At 46.0% G+C, this 16,865-nt stretch overlaps 1 protein-coding gene across 2 annotated transcripts in view; it reads left to right on the top strand.

The window, feature by feature from the left end:
* The window catches only part of USP31 (ubiquitin specific peptidase 31), a 91,977-nt gene that overhangs the window by 21,487 nt on the left and 53,625 nt on the right, over positions 1-16,865 (top strand). Inside the window, exon 1 of one of the 2 annotated variants that reach the window (XM_044233868.1) lies at positions 4,888-5,605. The exons of the other annotated variant lie outside the window; for it this stretch is intronic. Coding sequence (XP_044089803.1) covers positions 4,967-5,605 — 639 coding nt within the window. The 5' untranslated portion in view covers positions 4,888-4,966. Of the gene's footprint in view, positions 1-4,887; positions 5,606-16,865 lie in introns of those variants that run through there. 2 annotated transcript variants of the gene reach the window in all.

A 16,865-nucleotide genomic window follows, 5' to 3' on the forward strand; every position in this document is an offset into this window, starting at 1 on the left:
CTGTCTTGGGATTGGAAAATGTGTGTCCCCCCATTCACTGTTGGCAGGATAAAAACCTTTCCGGAAGGCAGCTATGCTCACCGCTATACCACCAACGCTGTGCTGGATAAAGCCTTTCCGGAGGTCAGCTTGACAATAGGTGTCAAAATATGTGCGTACACTTTCATCCGAGGTGTCCGTTTAAGGAGATAGTTACTTGCAGGGATGGACCAAGTTGGGATCATGATGGTTACTCACTGCATTGCTCTTTCTAATTTGTGTTTCTCTGCTGCAGTGGGGGGTCAGGGGTGGGTACAGAGAGGGACGGTGGAAGATTCACTGTAGATTGTTATTTGGGGTAGGTCTTAAGAAAAGACCAGCTGGGGCGCCGGGGTGGCTGAGTGGGTTAAAGCCTCTGTCTTTGGCTCAGGTCATGATCCCAGGGTCCTGGGATCGAGCCCTGCAGTGGGCTCTCTGCTCAGCCTGCTTTTCTGCCTACTTGTGATCTCTGTCTGTCAAATAAATAAATAAAATCTTAAAAAAGAAAGAAAGAAAAAAGACCATCTGGGTGCTCCAATTAGGAATTCTTTTCCAACCCTGCTCTGGCCAAACTGGGGTAGGTTGACTTTGGGGCCCCATGGGACCAATAAACATGGAATGGGGGGAGGGGCCAGATTGGGTGGGAGGTCCTATGTCCCACTAAGGAGGTCCCATGTTATTTAGGTATACTGTTGCCAAATAATCAATATGCTATAATGATGGCTACCTTACTAGGTATCCAATAACAACAACAACAACAACAAAAAATGGGGGCGCCTGGATGGCTCAGTGGGTTAAGCTGCTGCCTTCGGCTTGGGTCATGATCTCAGGGTCCTGGGATCGAGTCCCACATCGGGCTCTCTGCTCAGCAGGGAGCTTGCTTCCCCCTCTCTCTCTGCCTGCCTCTCTATCTCTCTCTGTCAAATAAATAAATAAAATCTTTTTAAAATAAAAATAAATTTTAAAAAAATGAGCCCCTGTTGGATTGAAGGGACAGGTTGTAAATTGACTTCCACTATGGTAATATTAGCATCGTGACTGAGAGGTGCCAAGAGAGCCTGCAGAAGGGATGAGGAGGGGGTAGTTAAGAGAAGAGGCTTGAGGAAATGTGTTTGGGACAGAGGGAAGAGATTGAGCAAAGGCCCAATTGTCTATAGATTCCCCGAGGGTGTGGAAGGAAGACCAAGACTTTCTATAGTGCTGGGGGCTGGAGGGGGCAACTCGACTGCGAGCAGATTAGAGAATCGTAGTTTAGTGGACTCAGTGGAAACCACCTTTGGGATTACAGCTAAACTACCCTGATTACATTTTGAATTTCAGCTCCATGCTAGTGGGAAAAGAAGTGGCAACCAGGCGAGGGCAAGGGGCAATGTTCAATGGTGAGAAGGCTGAGCCCCTGTCTAGTGGTGCTAAGACAAGGAAGTCAGATCTGCTGATGGGCTCAGCCCTAATTTCTCTGAATCACATGATGAACTAGGATTCCATGTGGCTTGCTTAAACTGGAGAGGAGGGCTTAGGTATTGGGGTCATATTCAGGCTAAGTCTCTAGGATAAAGAAGCAGTGTGGTAAACTTCCACTGGTCTTTGACTTTAAACTTCCACTGGTCTTTGACTTTAATAAACTAAGTAAATTTTAAAAAGTGAGGTTTGTTAGCATCTGTTGTGTGCCAGCCACGTAGGACAGTAAAAGCAAAGAATGATATTCCGGAAAGCAGTCAGCAGGACAATCACATGGACAAGTGCTGGTGGTAGATAAGATCAAAGGTTACTTAAAGCAGCTAGGAGAAAACCTGATCTTCATCAAATCAAATCCGGATCTGTCTTTGGGTAAATACCTGGCCCTAATTTAAGTGGCTCGGTGTCTTAGTTTGGGTCGTCCATAGAGCCTACAACAAAGACCTGAGTGCAGATAGAACATTTGGGACGTGATCCGGAAAGCAGGAGTGAGGGAGTAGAGTAGGAAGAGGGAGACAGGGCAGTAGAGAAATCCAGAAAAAGGTACATTATTGAACTGGTTATGGAGAGCAAATGCGGCTGCATTCCTCTGGGGACTCTCTGAAGAGCCCCATTAGGTACACCTTAGAGTTGTCTGTCCAAAGGATGAGAGGCCTGGGGGTTATCCAGTGGCTGGTATCTCCCACTGGCTGAAGGTTGCCTCTGTTGGGGGAGAAGGAGTTGTTAATTCAAATTTCCCTCTGGAGAGAGAAAACCCTCAGGCAGAAAAGCAGAAGGGGTAAAGAGCAGGCATTTGAAGTGGGGGATGGTCACAACAAAGCAGCTTACACAGTTTATAGTGGTGGCAGGAATTGGAGATGGGCTCCAGGCATAAAATGTGTGGAGCGAAAAGCTTTTCCTATGCTCAATTTCCTTCTAAAGCCGTTTATTCGTTCAAACAAACATTTATCAGAAACATGGTCAATGCTGGGCATCTAGGGTCAGGAAAACAGACCTAGTCTCTGCCTTAAGAGCTGATGGCCCTTTACGGATTTGGAGCAAGTAGGGTGGTTCTAGGAACATCTATGTCTAAATGGAGGAGTGCTAAAAATAAATAAGTAAACAAACAAATAAATAAATAAATAAGAAGCAGCATGGGAAAACTGATGGAGGGCTAACTTCTTCTTCTTCTTCTTCTTTTTTTTTTTTTAAAGATTTTGTTTATTTATTTGACACACAGAGAGAGATCACAAGTAGGCAGAGAGACAGGCGGGGGGGGGGGGAGGGGGGCGGACACAGGCTCCCCGCTGAGCAGAGAGCACGATGTGGGACTCCATCCCAGGACCCTGAGATCATGACCCAAGCTGAAGACAGAAGCTTAACCCATTGAGCCACCCAGGCACCCTAATGGAGGGCTACCTTCTAAGTCCATTTGATATTTAGGGAGACCACAGCCCCAAGACCCTTCCTACCACTTAAAAACAAGCAAGCAAGCAAACTTGTTACATAATGGCTGGTTATTATGAGAAAAGCGTTGTCAAAGTGCTTGAAGTTCCACTAAAAGCTATTCCTTTCTTTTGTCCCTCCCTCACCCATGATTTTCATATTTGAAAAAAACTCAGAGATGTCTGCAAAGGTTGAGGGACATTGCATTCACACTAAAGTATGAATGATCAGATTGCTTTCTTCCTGGTGTCTAGATGAGTTCAAGACGAAGTGAAGAATGGGTATTTTGACTAGGAGGTGGGAACGTAGGTGATTTGGAGGCCAGTGCAGAGCACCCTGGGTGGGGTTTGGGGGTGGTCACCTTAAAGGCCCTGTTTACTTGAGGTTGGGCCTCCAACCTGGCAGAGACATTTACTCTGAAATGTGAGGTAAGGTGGGGTTTATGTTTTAAAAAGGTGAAGGGCTTTCCCCTTCCTGATTTCTCCCTTATGCAGTAACCAGGACTCAGGCTAAAAGTCAGCAAAGGACAGTCTAGAGAGAGGAGGTCACAGACCAGTTGATTTTGAGATGAAGGCGGCCCAAAGATGTACTTTTTTTTTTTTCTTCTGCACTATTACTTTTTTAATTGAACTAACATTTAAAAACAGGATTCCCAAGTTCTCTTTAAAAAATTAGATGAGGGGCTCCTTCAGCTCAGGTTATAATCCCGGGGTCCTGGGATCCAGCCCCACATCAGGCTCCCTGCTCCATGGGAAGCCTGCTTCTCCCTCTCACTCTCCCTGCTTGTGTTCCCTCTCTCACTGTGTCTCTCTCTGTCAAATTAAAAAAAAAAAAAAAAAAAAAAGATGACCTGGGCCCTCATTTTTGCATGTAAACAACTGATCAGCTGAGTAGCAGCCACCTCCTTTAGAAAGATGTTGATTTGTAGTTTGCCATGGTCCCCACCATTTCTTATAATCTCCCCAACAGAGTCAAATCATTTGAAGTATTGTTTGGTCAACACCATGACTGAAACACCATGATTCTTTACTTACTGATATGACCTGTCTTGGTCCCTGTGATATTCGTGGGTCTGTGACCTTTTGTTTAGAGGTCAAGTCTTGGGGCTTTGAAACAAACTTGGATTTGAAATGAATACATCTTAAAGGCACTGAATTGAGAATTAAAGGAAATATTGCATGCTTAGAGCAATGCTTGAAACATAGCAGCTATTATCAGCATCTGCGTGTGGAAAATGCAAGAGGGCAGGCGAAAATCGTGTTAATTTCATTCTTTCCCAGCGCCTAGCGGTGCCTAGCATACAGGAGTAACTATTTGTTGAATGAATGAATGATGGTAGAGTTCAGCGGGGATTTAAAGGTAGGTCTGCAAAGGAAGGTAATTCTGAGTATACCGTTTCATTCCAAGTCCAAGGTGCCACCTGGAAGACAAGCCTTCCGGGATGTGCCAGACTCTGTGATGGCGCTCCGGTATGCACGCAAGCAGTCCGGGTCCCTCGGGAGCCTGGCAGGGCTGGGTTGCTCAGGACCGGTCAGGGCCATGCCCATCACTTCTTCCAGCGTCTGGTAAGGGGCGGCAACCTGCTCTCCGCACCTTCCTAAGGTCTTCGCCTTCAGATCAGAAGACGGAGACCCACCCACGGGGTCCATCCCCGGACACGAGCCCAGCGCTGCCCGCCGCGCCAGGACCGTGCCCACACTAGACATGGCCTCTCTCGGACTTCACAAAGCCCGACCGCCCCGGAGCCGCCAGTCGTCTGGTCTGGCTGGAGGGGGAACTTCCATTCCCACAGTCAACATGGCAGCCACCACGGCTTCAGCGCGGGCCGGGCGGCGCCGAGAGGCGGGTCACGTGAGCGGCCCAGCTGGGCGGATCGCGCGCGCGCGCCCGCCCGCCCCGCCGGCAGCCGCTTGCTCGCTGGCTCTCTCGGCAGTGCTCTGTGGTGTGTGGGGCGTCCGGCCCCCCGGCCCCCTGAGGCGCGGCGCGGCGCGGCGGGATGCGGCGGCGGCCGTGGCGGGGCCGCGGGCCGGGCGGGCGGGCTCGGTGATGAGTGTCGGCGGCCGCCGCCATGTCCAAGGTAACGGCGCCCGGGCCCGGGCCGCCGCCACCGGCGGCGGCGGCGGCGGGCGGGAAGGAGAAGCGCTCCTTCAGCAAGCGGCTGTTCCGGAGCGGCCGTGCGGGCGGCGGCGGCGGCGCGGGGGGCCCTGCGGGGCCCGGGCCGGCTGCGCCCGCCTCGCCCTCGTCGGCGCGCTCGGTGGGCAGCTTCATGAGCCGCGTCCTCAAGACGCTGTCCACGCTCTCGCACCTTAGCTCCGAGGGCGCCGCCCCGGACCGCGGCGGCCTCCGCAGCTGCTTCCCGCCCGGGCCGGCCGCCGCGCCCACGCCGCCGCCGTGCCCGCCACCGCCCGCCTCGCCCGCGCCGCCCGCCTCCGCCGCCGAGCCGGTGCCCGGGGTGGCGGGGCTCCGGAACCACGGCAACACGTGCTTCATGAACGCCACGCTGCAGTGTCTCAGCAACACCGAGCTCTTCGCCGAGTACCTGGCGCTCGGCCAGTACCGGGCGGGGCGGCCCGAGCCCTCGCCTGACCCCGAGCAGCCTGTGGGCCGCGGCGCGCAGGGCCAGGGCGAGGTCACCGAGCAGCTGGCGCACCTGGTGCGGGCCCTCTGGACCCTGGAGTACACCCCGCAGCACAGCCGCGACTTCAAGGTGAGCCCCGCCGCGTCCCCGCCCCCCCAGGAAGGGTCCCTGCACCCCCGCGTCCCTGGGGCACTGGCTCCCGAAGTCTTGCATTCCTCCTTTCCCTGGCGGTGCGGCGGGCTGACCAGCGCGCGGGTCTACAAGGCTGTGGACCCCGAGTCTGGGGCCGGTCCCGCTCTTTGTCAGGGAGACGCACCTGTTCATTCATCGTGTGATCATGAAGGGGTTACTATGTGCCTGTCTTCATGGAGCTTACATTCTTGGGGACGCGAGTGCTGAGCCTGGCTTCAGATCCCCGTTCTTTCACTTACTCGCCGTGTGACCTCAGCCAGGTGACTCAACCTCTCGGTGCCAGTTTCCTCATCTGGTATCCACGTCGTAGGTGGCTGTGAGCAGCAGACAGGTGGATAGGTGAGGCCGAATCCAAGGAGGTTACCCATTTTGGGCTGTTTTTGACTTCCAGGTTGGCCCTTGTAAAGGGTTCAACCTGGTATGTCCGTCACTTCCATAGTACCGTGTGTATTTGCCGCGTTTATTGTTCTTATCAGTGAAGATTTCAGAAAGGTGAGAAGGTGCTATCATACAGTGGTTCCAAGAGAGTCAACTCTAGTGATGTGATTGATGTGTGGGCAGGCTACTCTAAATGGGGACGGGGCCGCGTTCGGGTGACCTCTTGGAAGCGGTGACGTTTGAACGGTGGCTTGAGTAACCAGGGAGAACCAGCCTTGAGGAATCAGGGGGAATTGCGCCCCAGGTGTAAGGAAGGCGGGAACGCACGAGAGCCTGGTGCGCTTTAACGGTGTAGCCCTGGGATCTGCAAACTTTCTGTAAGTGGCAGATAGCAAATGGTCAAGATGCAAAATCAAGGCTGTTGTGTAGGTGCTTATATAACAAGAGAAAACAAATTTCCACTAATTTCTCATTGACTAAAATAAAAATATGACTAACAGTACTTCGTAATACAGGTCTAATGAGACAAATGCGATTCTTTTTTTGGAAGGAATAACATTTAGCTTAATTGGAGTTCAAAATTAGTGTTGCCTGTCATCAGATTGATTACAAATATTTGGAGCACCTGGGTGGCTCAATCATTAACATCTGCCTTGTGCTTAGGTCGTGATCCCAGGGTCCTGGGATCGAGCCCCACGTTGGGCTCCCTGCTTGGCAGGAAGCCTGCTTCTCCCTGTCACGCTTCCCCTGCTTGTTTTCCCTCTCTCCCTGTCTCTATCTCTAGCAAATAAATAAAAACTTTAAAAAGAAAAACAAAAATTTAGCTCTATAAACCGTTCTTAGCTCACAGGCCATACAGAAACAGGCAGTGGGCTAGGTAACCGCCCTTGGGTCGGTGTTTGCTGTCTGCTGGTGCCCTTAGAGCTTAGATGAGAGCTAATTGGTGGGCTGAGCCAGTTTGTGTAGGGCCATTTAGGCTGCGCTAGGGAAATGGGCTCTTATTCTGGGAAAAAGAGAGGAGAAGATGATTTGAAATCGTATGAGGGATACTTTGAGATGGGACATGAATATGGTGTTAAATAGAGCGAAATCATGTGGTGAGCAAGTTAATTCCTTTTCCATTCTGCTCGTCCTGATTATGCCCACAAAAAGCTCTTAGCTTGGTGGTAGCCTGACTTTAAGACCTCATGCTCAGAAGCGCCTGGGTGGCTCAGTGGGTTAAGCCGCTGCTTTCGGCTCGGGTCATGATCTCAGGGTCCTGGGATCGAGTCCCACATCGGGCTCTCTGCTCGGCAGGGAGCCTGCTTCCCTCTCTCTTTCTGCCTGCCTCTCCGTCTACTTGTGATTTCTTTCTGTCAAATAAATAAATAAAAAAAGCTTAAAAAAAAAAAAAAAAAGACCTCATGCTCACTCCCCTTTCTGTTTTCTTTTTTTTTTTTAACCGAACAAACTAAGTTTAGAGGCCTTGGCAGGTACCAGTAGCTAGGATTTAATAAGGTTGTGTTTTCATCGTGTTTGTTTTTACACTTGTCTTCTATTTGTGGCAAATGGTACTGGTTTTCCATAGATCCTGTGAAGTATCTTTTAAAGTTTATTTAAATGATTTTAGTAAAATACAAAATGATAATCTGAGAATTCAGCACTTGGTTGAGGACCCACCTTGTTGAGGAATAGTAACCCCCCCCCTTTTTTTAAGAGTTCATTTATTTATTTGATAGCGATCCCAAGCAGGCAGAGAGGCAGGCAGAGAGAGGGGGAGGCAGGCTTCCCAGTGAGCAGAGAACCCGATGCAGGGGTCCATCCCAGGACTCTGAGATCATGACCTGAGCCGAAGACAGAGGCTTAACCCACTGAGCCACCCAGGCACCCCTACCTGTCCCCTTTTAAGACATTTTACTTATATTTATTAATGTTCTCTTTTTCTCAAAAAGAAAAAGTGATTGCTGTTTGGTCTTGGAAATTTGAGTGAAAGTCCTGGACTGGATAGGGAAAAAAAAATGAGTTCCATGTCAGAGATCTCAAAATAAGAAAGTAGGAGAGAATGGCAACCAACCAGCTACTGTAAGTCTTTTTCCTTCTCTCTCTTTTTTTTTTTTTCCCTGCTTATAGTTGTCTGCTCATCAGTAGCCACAGCTGTTGCAAACTTTTCAAGGTCAGAGACCAGTGTTTTAAGTTTGTTTTTCTACTCTTTCCAAAATGTAAAAATCAATTTCTATAGCATTTTTGTATGTGAACATTTCCATCGCATTTTAAGAGTTTTTTTTAATCCATTGAAAAGCTGTGAACAGAAATGGGTCAATAATTCTAGAAGTGCAGAGGCTGATTTATAAGCATGTTTTGGCAAAGTTCAACAGATTCTTCGAGTTCCTATTTTTAAAACATATAATCTTCTGAACCTGTAGTAGCTTTCACATTGTATTAATTCACTCACTTCCCATTAATTGACGGTTTACTCCATCAGTTAGGAATGCATTCCACACGAGAATGAGGAAGCCCTAATGATGATGTCTTAAGCAATAAAGATGTTGAGTTGGCTTACACAGTATGTCTGGAGGTTCATGTTCTAATGTGGTACAATGGCTTAAAGGGCCCAACAGGGACTCAGACCATTTCTGTGTTTCTGCTCTGTTGTCCTTTGCTATTTTGTCCCTATTACATCTTTGGCTTTTTAGCTTTAATGTTTGTCAAGGCAGGAAGTCACTGGGAAAATAAAAGATCTTCCAGAAGTGCCCCCTCAGCAGGCTTTTGCTGACATCTTGGTGACTTACCACCATGTCTGTTGGCCACCTCTGGCTGCCATGGAGGCTGGAAGGTGTTTCCCTTCCTAAAGGAGGGATTTGCCTCAGAGGCGGCCTGCCTAAGTGTGAGGCACTTCGATTTTGGGGGGACACTGTACCTGCCTGTGAAGATCCGAGTCCAGTGAGACCTGGTATGTTCCCCAGTACATCACTTCTTACAGTTTCATGTGCCCATATTCACGTGGGCATCTTGTTACCACGCTGTTTGAGGTTGGCGGAGCTGGGGTTGGGTCTGAGATTCTGCATTTCTGTCAGCTCCCGGGTGGTGCTGATGCTGCCCGTCTAGGGAAACTGTTGGTCCAGGGGACAAGTAAAGGGTCACAGTGCAGTGATCTGCAGGGTGAATAGAAATTAGCCAGGCAGAGCAGGGGTGGAGGTGGCATGAAAGGATTTCGGGGGAATAGTGAGACATTCGGTGGCTGGTTATACCATGCAGAACAGTGGGGGTGCAGGAAGTTTGGAAGAAGAGTGTTGTAAGTGGAGTGTGAATGGCTTTGTAGGCTGTGTTGGTTTGGACATTATCCTGTAGAAGCTGAGAATCCAGGGCTGATTCTTAAGCAGGAGAGTGACAGATCAGACTTCTTCCTTTTTATCCTTTTTTTTTTTTTTTAAAGATTTTTATTTATTTATTTGACAGACAAATCACAAGTAGGCAGAGAGGCAGATAGAGAAAGAGGGGGAAACAGGCTCTCCACTGAGCAGAAAGCCCGACGCGGGCCCTTTTTATCCTTTTTGCCCCTGAATTAGGTAAGTCTGGTGACACTGTGGAGGATTACTTTTTTCTCCCCAAAATATTTTATTACAGCCAAATTTGATGGGCGTTATTTTGAGCATAAAGTAAGCTGAGTTCAACACCTATAAGGTGGATGCGAGGCATACCTGTTACCCGGCCCCTTGCCTGTTTGTGGCAGATGTTGGTGTTTGATGCGGATACTCTTTTCCTGAGCTCACGTTCAGCCTTAGAATCCTGCTCAGCTCTGGGCTTCAGTGAGCGCTACCAGTTCATTGGAGTTGGCAGAGAGGATAAAACCAATTTGCTCTCTTGAAAGTTTGCCTTGAGGTTTGGAAAAGCACTTAGTATGTCTTTGAGTATGCTTTTACTGTCTTAAAGTTACTAATGATTTTCTTTGTAAGTTTTTCTATTGGAATTCTTCCTTGATTTCTAACCACATTGATTTTTGTGAGATTTAGGAGCTTGCCAGGTAAATGGATTTTTGGTTTTGGATGAGCAAGATGGTTGTTAAGGTAGGACTTGAATTTCCCAGAATGAAACGGATTGAGTGGCCCAACTTTGCTTTAAGAAATTTCTTTAAGAAATATCTAGCTGTCACTTCTCTTTTTAAGCAGGTATTTTCCTCCTCTTTGAGCAGGGTTTTCAACCAGGGCTGTTTTGCCTGGTTCCCCAACCCCTTTATTCCTGGGTACATTTGGCCTGTCTGGAGAACATACTTGGTTGACACAACTGGGTTGGGGGTGCTATGGGCTCTGCTCGGCTCAGTGAGGGGTTATCTAGCCCAAAATATCAGTAAGGCTAAGATTGAGAAACACTCTGTTGGAGGAATGTTTTGAGCTTCCTTAGGGTGTTTTTCTTACTAACCCAGACTTTAGAAGGTTACCTTGTTACTTTCTCTCCTCTTTGTGTTTTGTGTTTGTAGCAACACTAAGATAAAATTTAGACTTCACTGGCAGGTCCTTGGATCATTGTCCTAGTAAAAACAATGAGAGAAAACAAATGATTCTGAAATCCAAATACGCAATAGGCCGTTTTTTAGAGGAAATGAGCTTATTGTCTTCACTTGTAGGATACTAGCATGCATGCTTCCAGGTTCGTGTAGATGCTGAATTCTAGTGCTCAGTGCCTTTGCCATTCAGTAAAAAGATGAATCGTCATCTCAAGTAACAAAGATATGTTTTAGAGCAGCAGTTTTCAAACTGTGCTCCCAAAGAACAACTAGAACATAGTGATCTACAGATAAAAGAACTGTGGGGAGTCCTTCCAAATTTGCAGCAAAACAAAAAATAATTGATGAATAGAAATTTCTCTTCCATATTTTCCCCCTTGAACTATGGTGCTCAGTGGTGCTTCTTTTTTTTTTTTTTTTTTTTTTTTTTTTTTTGGTGCTTCTTTATTAGTGAGAGTTCTCACGTTCCAAGGGGAAGGAAGGTATAAATGAGAGTAGTGGCAGACGAGCTAACAGTCAGGGTAATACTGGCTCTGTTTTCACGCCTAAATTTTTCATAAACTCATGTTGAGGGCTCTGACTTTATGCTGCAGACCTGTGGTCTAGGTTTTCTTGGTTGGTGAGATGGTTAGGATATTGGTACGTCCCAGTGGTTCCCAGGGAGTACTCAGACTTCAGGGGACCCCCTGAATTCATTTGAAAAGTAAGAAAAAAAATCGTGTAGGTCACATTTAGCTTTGTGCCCAGGTATAGAATAGAAATTATGTCTCTTCCTGGTTGGTCAGTTCCCTTGTCCATCAAATGGTGTTACTTTTGTTTCAGTGAAGCTCTACATCTTTGAACGAGAAAGGAGGCAACAGAGTCACCAAATTTTTGACTTAGAAGGAGATGTGGGGGAGATGTGAGTGGCCTCACCTTTACCTGGATGAAGAAACTAAGGTTCACCTGCTGGCTAGAGACTGAGGGAGCAGAACCAAGTTCTTTTTTTCATTACTGGTGTTTCTTATTTTTGAGAGCGAGCGAGCACGCATGAGCACGAGCGGGGTGGGAGCAGAGGGAGAGGCAGAGAGCCGGACGTGGTACGTGATGGATCCCGGGGCCCTGGGACCATGACCCCAGTCGAAGGCAGATATCTAACCGGCTGAGCCACCCAGGCGCCCAGAACCTGAGTTCTGACTTCACTCTTTGTCACCCCCACATTGCTGAGGCATGGTTGCCTTAATTTTGCAACCTCTGAAATGATAGTTCTCAACATAAAACTTAAAGAAGTGGGGGGGGTGTTGAAATGTGTCGTGTTTTTTTTTTTCCTCTAAGATTGTGGTGCTGAATTTCTGAAAAGAAGGTCGGCTCTAGCTAGCTTTATGTATAAGCCATCGCTTCTCAGACGTCGGTACTTTTGGAAGTCTGTCTTAAAAATAATCCTTTCAGACCACTTAAATGCACATATGAACATGTGTATACATCTTTTACATCAAAGGGCACATGCTCCGCCTGTAGGTCTGTAACTTGTTTTCCCCTATCCCCGTTCTCCATGGGTAGCATGACTTGCTTTGGTTTTTTGCTTATACATCTAAGCCCATCTCGTTCTTTTTAACAGTTGTATAGAAGTCCAGCGAAGGGTGCTTAGGTTGTATAAAGTTTTTTTTTTTTTTTTTAAGCAGGCTCCCTGCGGAGCAAGGAGCCCGATGTGGGACTCGATCCCAGGACGCTGGGATCATGACCTGAGCCGAAGGCAGCTGCTTAACCAACTGAGCCACCCAGGCGTCCCTGTATAAAGTTTTTAATGATGATAGCCAGTCCTTCAACATGTATCAAGTCTCCTTTTCTAAAGACTGAGTCTTAGAAGTGGCACTTCTGAGTCAAAGGGAAGGTGCGTTTAAAATGTGGCTACACATTGCCAGAGTGCCCAGCCAAGAGCTGTAGAGGACAAGATTCTCCGGCCCATCCGTGGTGCATGCTAGTGCCTGCCCCGGACATGTGCTTCCTCCTACAAGACTGCCTTTGTTCATCATTTTTTTTTTTAAAAGATTTAATTTATTTATTTGAGAGAGAATGAGTGAGAGAGAGCATGAGAGAGGAGAAGGTCAGAGGGAGAAGCAGACTCCCCAAGGAGCTGGGAGCCTGATGCGGGACTCGATCCCGGAAGTCCAGGATCATGACCTGAGCCGAAAGCAGTCACTCAACCAACTGAGCCACCCAGGCGCCCTGTTTATCATTTTTTAAACTTAAAATTGTTTCCTTTCATAGGGTCAGTTTTGTTTGTTTTGTTGGGGATTGTCCTGACATACCAGCACGTTTAAGGTCATCCTTGCCCTCTACCCTCTAGATGTTGATAGTACCCCTCTTCCTACCCCCCTTTTTTTAAAGTTGTATTTGTTGAATGTTGTCGTATATCAGGTACTGTGCAAAGTGAATCATCGAATCTTTTGGATTTTTGGTGACCCATGTAGAAAGCAGCTGCTCTCATAATTCTCTCTTAAGTCCAGATACAGATGTAATAATACAGGTGCTTGGCCTGACTTACCGATGCTTATCCTGAATTAGTTCTTTTTTTGTCTCCCTTTGTGTGGCCTGAAGTTTTTAGTTTGACTCTCCCTCTTTTGTTTTGTTATTAGAGTGTGGTTTGATGGATTTTTCCTCTCCCCTTCTATACACTTGTCACAGTGAGGGGCTACTAAATAGGGCAGTGTTCACTGTTTGTGTAGTTCTCCACAGCTGTTTCCTATAGTAAAGACTCTGCAAAACAATGACCTCATGGTTTCCACAAAAAAAGCCTTTTATATATAATAGTGGAAAAGAAATCATTGAAAGCTGAGTGATTTAAAGTTCTGTCCTCTGCAGCTTTTTCCCTCAAAAATATTCTTGTTTGCTCTGCTAATTAATCGTTTGTTGGCTGTTCCTCAAATGACCTTTTATGTTTAACAAACAACATTTTTGCAGTTGAGCACATCGAGATATCTTGTCTTTCATCTGACTGTGATCTTTCTCCATTTGGAAATCATTGTTTGATGCCATGGACTGCGGCAGTTCCTAGAGGAATTGGCCAGTCACTGAACATCTGTTGCTTCTTCCCTCCGGTTGTTGAGCTTGGATGGTAGCAAACAGTGTGTCCACAAACAAGCAGTTCACGCGTTAGAAGATTTCATGGGACTGGTCAGGAAATGCCTTGTTGCTTCTACTGTAAGGAACTTTTGTAATCGCATCACCAGCTCAGTAAATTCTTTTAATTCTTTGTATTCTTACCTTCCTTCCCTCCTCCTTTCCTCTCTTTCTTCCTTCTTTCCTTCCTTCCTAAGTCTCTTTGTTTGTTTGTTAGTAACTTTATACCCAACATGGGGCTCAAACTCAATAACCGTGAGATCAAGAGTCCCATGCTTTTCTAACTGAGCCAGCCAGGTGCCCTCGGTATTCTAATCTTTATTTCCTTATTTTTTGAAAAAGATTTTATTTGTCAGAGAGAACAAGCAGGAGGAGTGGCAGGCAGAGGGAGAAGCAAGTTCTCGCTGAGCAAGGACCCTGATGCGGGGCGTGATCCCAGGACTCTGGGATTGTGACCTGAATCAGAGGTAGCTGCTTAACCAGCTGAGCCACCCAGGCATCCCGGTATTCTGATCTTTTTTTTTTTTTTTAAATTTTTTAAAAAAGATTTTATTAATTTATTTGACAGACAGAGATCACAATAGGCAGAGAGGCAGGCAGAGAGAGAGAGAGAGGTAGGGGGAAGCAGGCTCCCCACTGAGCAGAGAGCCCGATGCGGGGCTCGATCCCAGGACCCTGAGATCATGACCTGAGCCAAAGGCAGAGGCTTTAACCCACTGAGCCACCCAGGCGCCCCTATTCTGATCTTTAAAAGCAAGGCAGAGCTGCCTGATTCTCAGGAGATTTAAGAAACAATAATCATAATAAAATACCATTTATTTGTGCGGAACCAGTTCATTTACAAATTCCCTTTGATTCTTGAACCACACTGGTTTGAACTGTGCATGTCCACTTACAGGTGAAATTTAAAAATATATATATGAAATTTTTTTGGAGGTTTGTGGCAGTTAAGAGAGACTTGCGAATGAACTGTGTGCCTAGAAATATAAAAAAACTTAAGTGGAAGTTAGGTATGTCGTGAATGCATGAAATATATGTAGATACTAGTCTGTGTAGATATTTACTACCATAAAATATGTACAACCTATTATAAAAAATTAAAATTTATCAAAACACAAGCTCACACAGACTGTATGTGACATGATTTATAGTCAAATGTAAACAGGTATGGAGATGCGGTATTAAATCACAACTATATAAAATTTACTGTAGTTCATACTGTGCTACTACTGTGGGATTTTCACGGCCACATTCTGTTGCTCGTGCGGCAAGCTCGAGTGATGTCACATCCACTTATAATCCCAAGTGACGCAAGTCATGTCTGGGTGAGCAGTTCGTCTGTCCAATAAATTGTATTTTGCAATAAGTGATCACTTGTGGCTGCCACTATTAGTTAAGTTTTTGGGGAGTCCAAAGTTACACACAGATTTTCGACTGCATGGACGTCAGTGCCCCTAACTTTCACATTGTTCAAGGGTCAACTGTACATTCATTTAATTTTTTTCATTAAATTTTCACTACAGTGCCTCTGAAAGAGGCATTGTTATTCCATTTTTGAAATTAGGATATGGAGTTCAGTTCTAGTAAGTAGGAGAGCCTTACATGATTTTTAGGAGGATTAAGCAAAAAGATATAAATAAAGGTTTAATATAGGAACTTATACTTAGTAACTATTCAGTAAATAGCAGGTGGTGAAAATGAAGGCAGTCATTTTAAGTCTGTGGGCTTCAAGTACCCTTCCCCATTTCCAAACTCTGTCTCTTCCAATGAGCAGTTTTTATTGCTGCCATGTTAATCTTAAAGTTTACCAGTGATTACATTATTTCTTTTCTTAAAAATTGCTTTTACTTTTTCTTTTATATACAATGCACAGTGTAAATTTCTTAGTTTGGCATTTAATAAGCTTTTCCAGAAAAATGAAGTAAAAAGCATACATAAAACCAGCCCCGTTAAAATTTAGACTCCGTAGACATAAAACTACTGTTAATTTGCTCTAAATGTTTCTAAATGCCTGTTCTCAATTTCTGTATTTACCTGGTCATGGACTGGAGACAAAAACTTTACAGATGGGCACCGGTCCGTGGATTACATTTTGAAGAGCATTGCTATAGTGCTTTCCAGAGTCTGATTTTGCCTGTTGTATTCCTGTAGTTTCAATTAAATGTTATGTTCCCAGGGTGCCTGGGTGGCTCAGTCCGTTAAGCTGCTGCCTTTGGCTCAGGTCATGATCTCAGCAGGAAGCCGGCTTCTCCCTCTCCCTCTGCCTGCCGCTCTGCCTACTTGGGCTTTCTCTTGATCCCTGTCAAATAAATACATAAAGTTAAAAAAAAAAAAAGTTCTGTTCCCATATTTTCTGTAAAATGATAGATTTGGAGGCTTAATGAGATTCAGGGTTGAGGTGTTTTTGTTTTTGTTTTTATTCCCCATTCTATTTTTGGTAGTGTTGTAAACTTTAATCAGGAAGCCTATTAATGTCTGGTTGCGTGTCTTACTATGTTAGGAGACACTGATTTAGGTCCTCTAAGATTTTTTTTTTTTTTTTAAGATTATTTATTTATTTATTTGACAGAGAGAGATCACAAGTAGGCAGAGAGGCAGGCAGAGAGAGAGAGAGAGAGGAGGAAGCAGGCTCCCTGCTGAGCAGAGAGCCCAATGCGAGACTTGATCCCAGGACCCTGAGATCATGACCTGAGCCGAAGGCAGCGGCTTAACCCACTGAGCCACCCAGGCGCCCAGGAGACACTGATGATTATTCTGTGATCCATTAGTTCATTAAGGATCGGAAATGGTGTTACAACTTTAACATCTTATTAGAGCACTTCTGTAGAGGCTTTTGCCCTCATGAGTTAATTTGGTTACCTCAAAGTAAATTTGGAGAAGAAAGGTAACATAAATGCTTGAGGGTTTTTTCCCCTTAATTTTTGGTTTCCAGAATAATTTTTCAAAAAGATTTTATTTACTTGACAGAGAGACAGCAAGAGAGGGAGGGAACACAAGCAGGGGGAGTGGGAGAGGAGGAAGCAGGCTTCCCTTTGAGTAGGGAGCCCGATGTAGGGCTTGATCCCAGGACCCTGAGATCATGACCTGAGCTGAATGACTGAGCCATTGAGGTGCCCGGAGCGATTGCTTTTCAAAACTTAATTTTGTTTCATAATTATGTAAAAAATAAAATACATGGTGGAAGTCAAATGTACAAGGTAAGATCTATTCAAGGAAGTCTAGTTTGTCTTTGATCCTGAC

The sequence above is a fragment of the Neovison vison genome, chromosome 14 (assembly GCF_020171115.1).
Source record: "Neovison vison isolate M4711 chromosome 14, ASM_NN_V1, whole genome shotgun sequence".
NCBI lineage: Eukaryota > Metazoa > Chordata > Mammalia > Carnivora > Mustelidae > Neogale > Neogale vison.